The 865-nt window shown below is 56.0% G+C and overlaps 1 protein-coding gene across 1 annotated transcript in view; it reads left to right on the plus strand.

Moving 5' to 3' along the window:
* Window positions 1-482: 482 nt before the first annotated feature.
* LOC104499027 (homeobox protein not2-like) overlaps window positions 483-865 on the plus strand; it is a gene marked incomplete at its 5' end in the record, with an annotated part of 985 nt that continues 602 nt past the window's right edge. The window contains one exon of the mRNA XM_010142476.1: window positions 483-667. Coding sequence (XP_010140778.1) covers window positions 483-667 — 185 coding nt within the window. The remainder of the gene's footprint in view (window positions 668-865) is intronic.

The raw sequence follows: 865 nt of genomic DNA on the forward strand, positions 1-865 counted from the left end.
TGCCCCTCCAAATGCCCGCCTCTGGCACATCTCAGAGCAACACTTCCAGAGGAGGGAGCTCCTTCCACCTCTTCATGGGGACCCCCTCCACAGGGATTCTTTACAGAGGAATCTGTATCCACCTCTCCAAGGAGATCCTGTGCAAATGGAGGACCCTCTCCAAAGAGACCCGCCTCTGGCCTCTCTCAGAGCAACACTTCCAGAGGAGGGAGCTCCTTCCACCTCTTCATGGGGACCCCCTCCACAGGGATTCTTTACAGAGGAATCTGTATCCACCTCTCCAAGGAGATCCTGTGCAAATGGAGGACCCTCTCCAAAGAGACCCCTTCTGCCTCTCCAAAGGGGACACCTCCAAATGGGAAGCTGATTTCTGTTTCTCCATGGAAGGACCTTCCAAGAGGGGACCCTACTTTAAAGGGGACCCCTCTAAGGGCTTCTCTCTACCCTGATGCCCACCCCCCACCACTCTGCCTCACCTCCAGGCTTCCTGATCTCCAAGTGCTGCTTCCCCGTCATCAAAGCCAAGACCGGCAAAGCCAAGCGAGTCCGGACCATCTTCACTAGTGACCAACTGGCCCGGCTGGAGAAGGAGTTTGCGCGGCAGCAGTATATGGTGGGCATGGAGAGGTGTCTGCTCGCCTCCGCCCTGCACCTCACTGAAGAGCAGGTAAGCCCCACCATGCTCCATCTCCACCTGCCCCCACCAGCAGGTCCAGGGAGGCTCCAAATCTGTGTGCCAATGGGTGGGACCTGGGTCATGTCCCTCAGGCAGTATTTACAGATAGTTTTCATTAAAAGGGTGGAGAATCAACAGATGGGGAAACTTAAAAAAGTGGCTGTCCCAGAGCTAGATGGAAGGGCTGGA

Source organism: Buceros rhinoceros, unplaced genomic scaffold (genome assembly GCF_000710305.1).
Source record: "Buceros rhinoceros silvestris isolate BGI_N320 unplaced genomic scaffold, ASM71030v1 scaffold23278, whole genome shotgun sequence".
Taxonomy (NCBI): Eukaryota; Metazoa; Chordata; class Aves; order Bucerotiformes; family Bucerotidae; genus Buceros; species Buceros rhinoceros.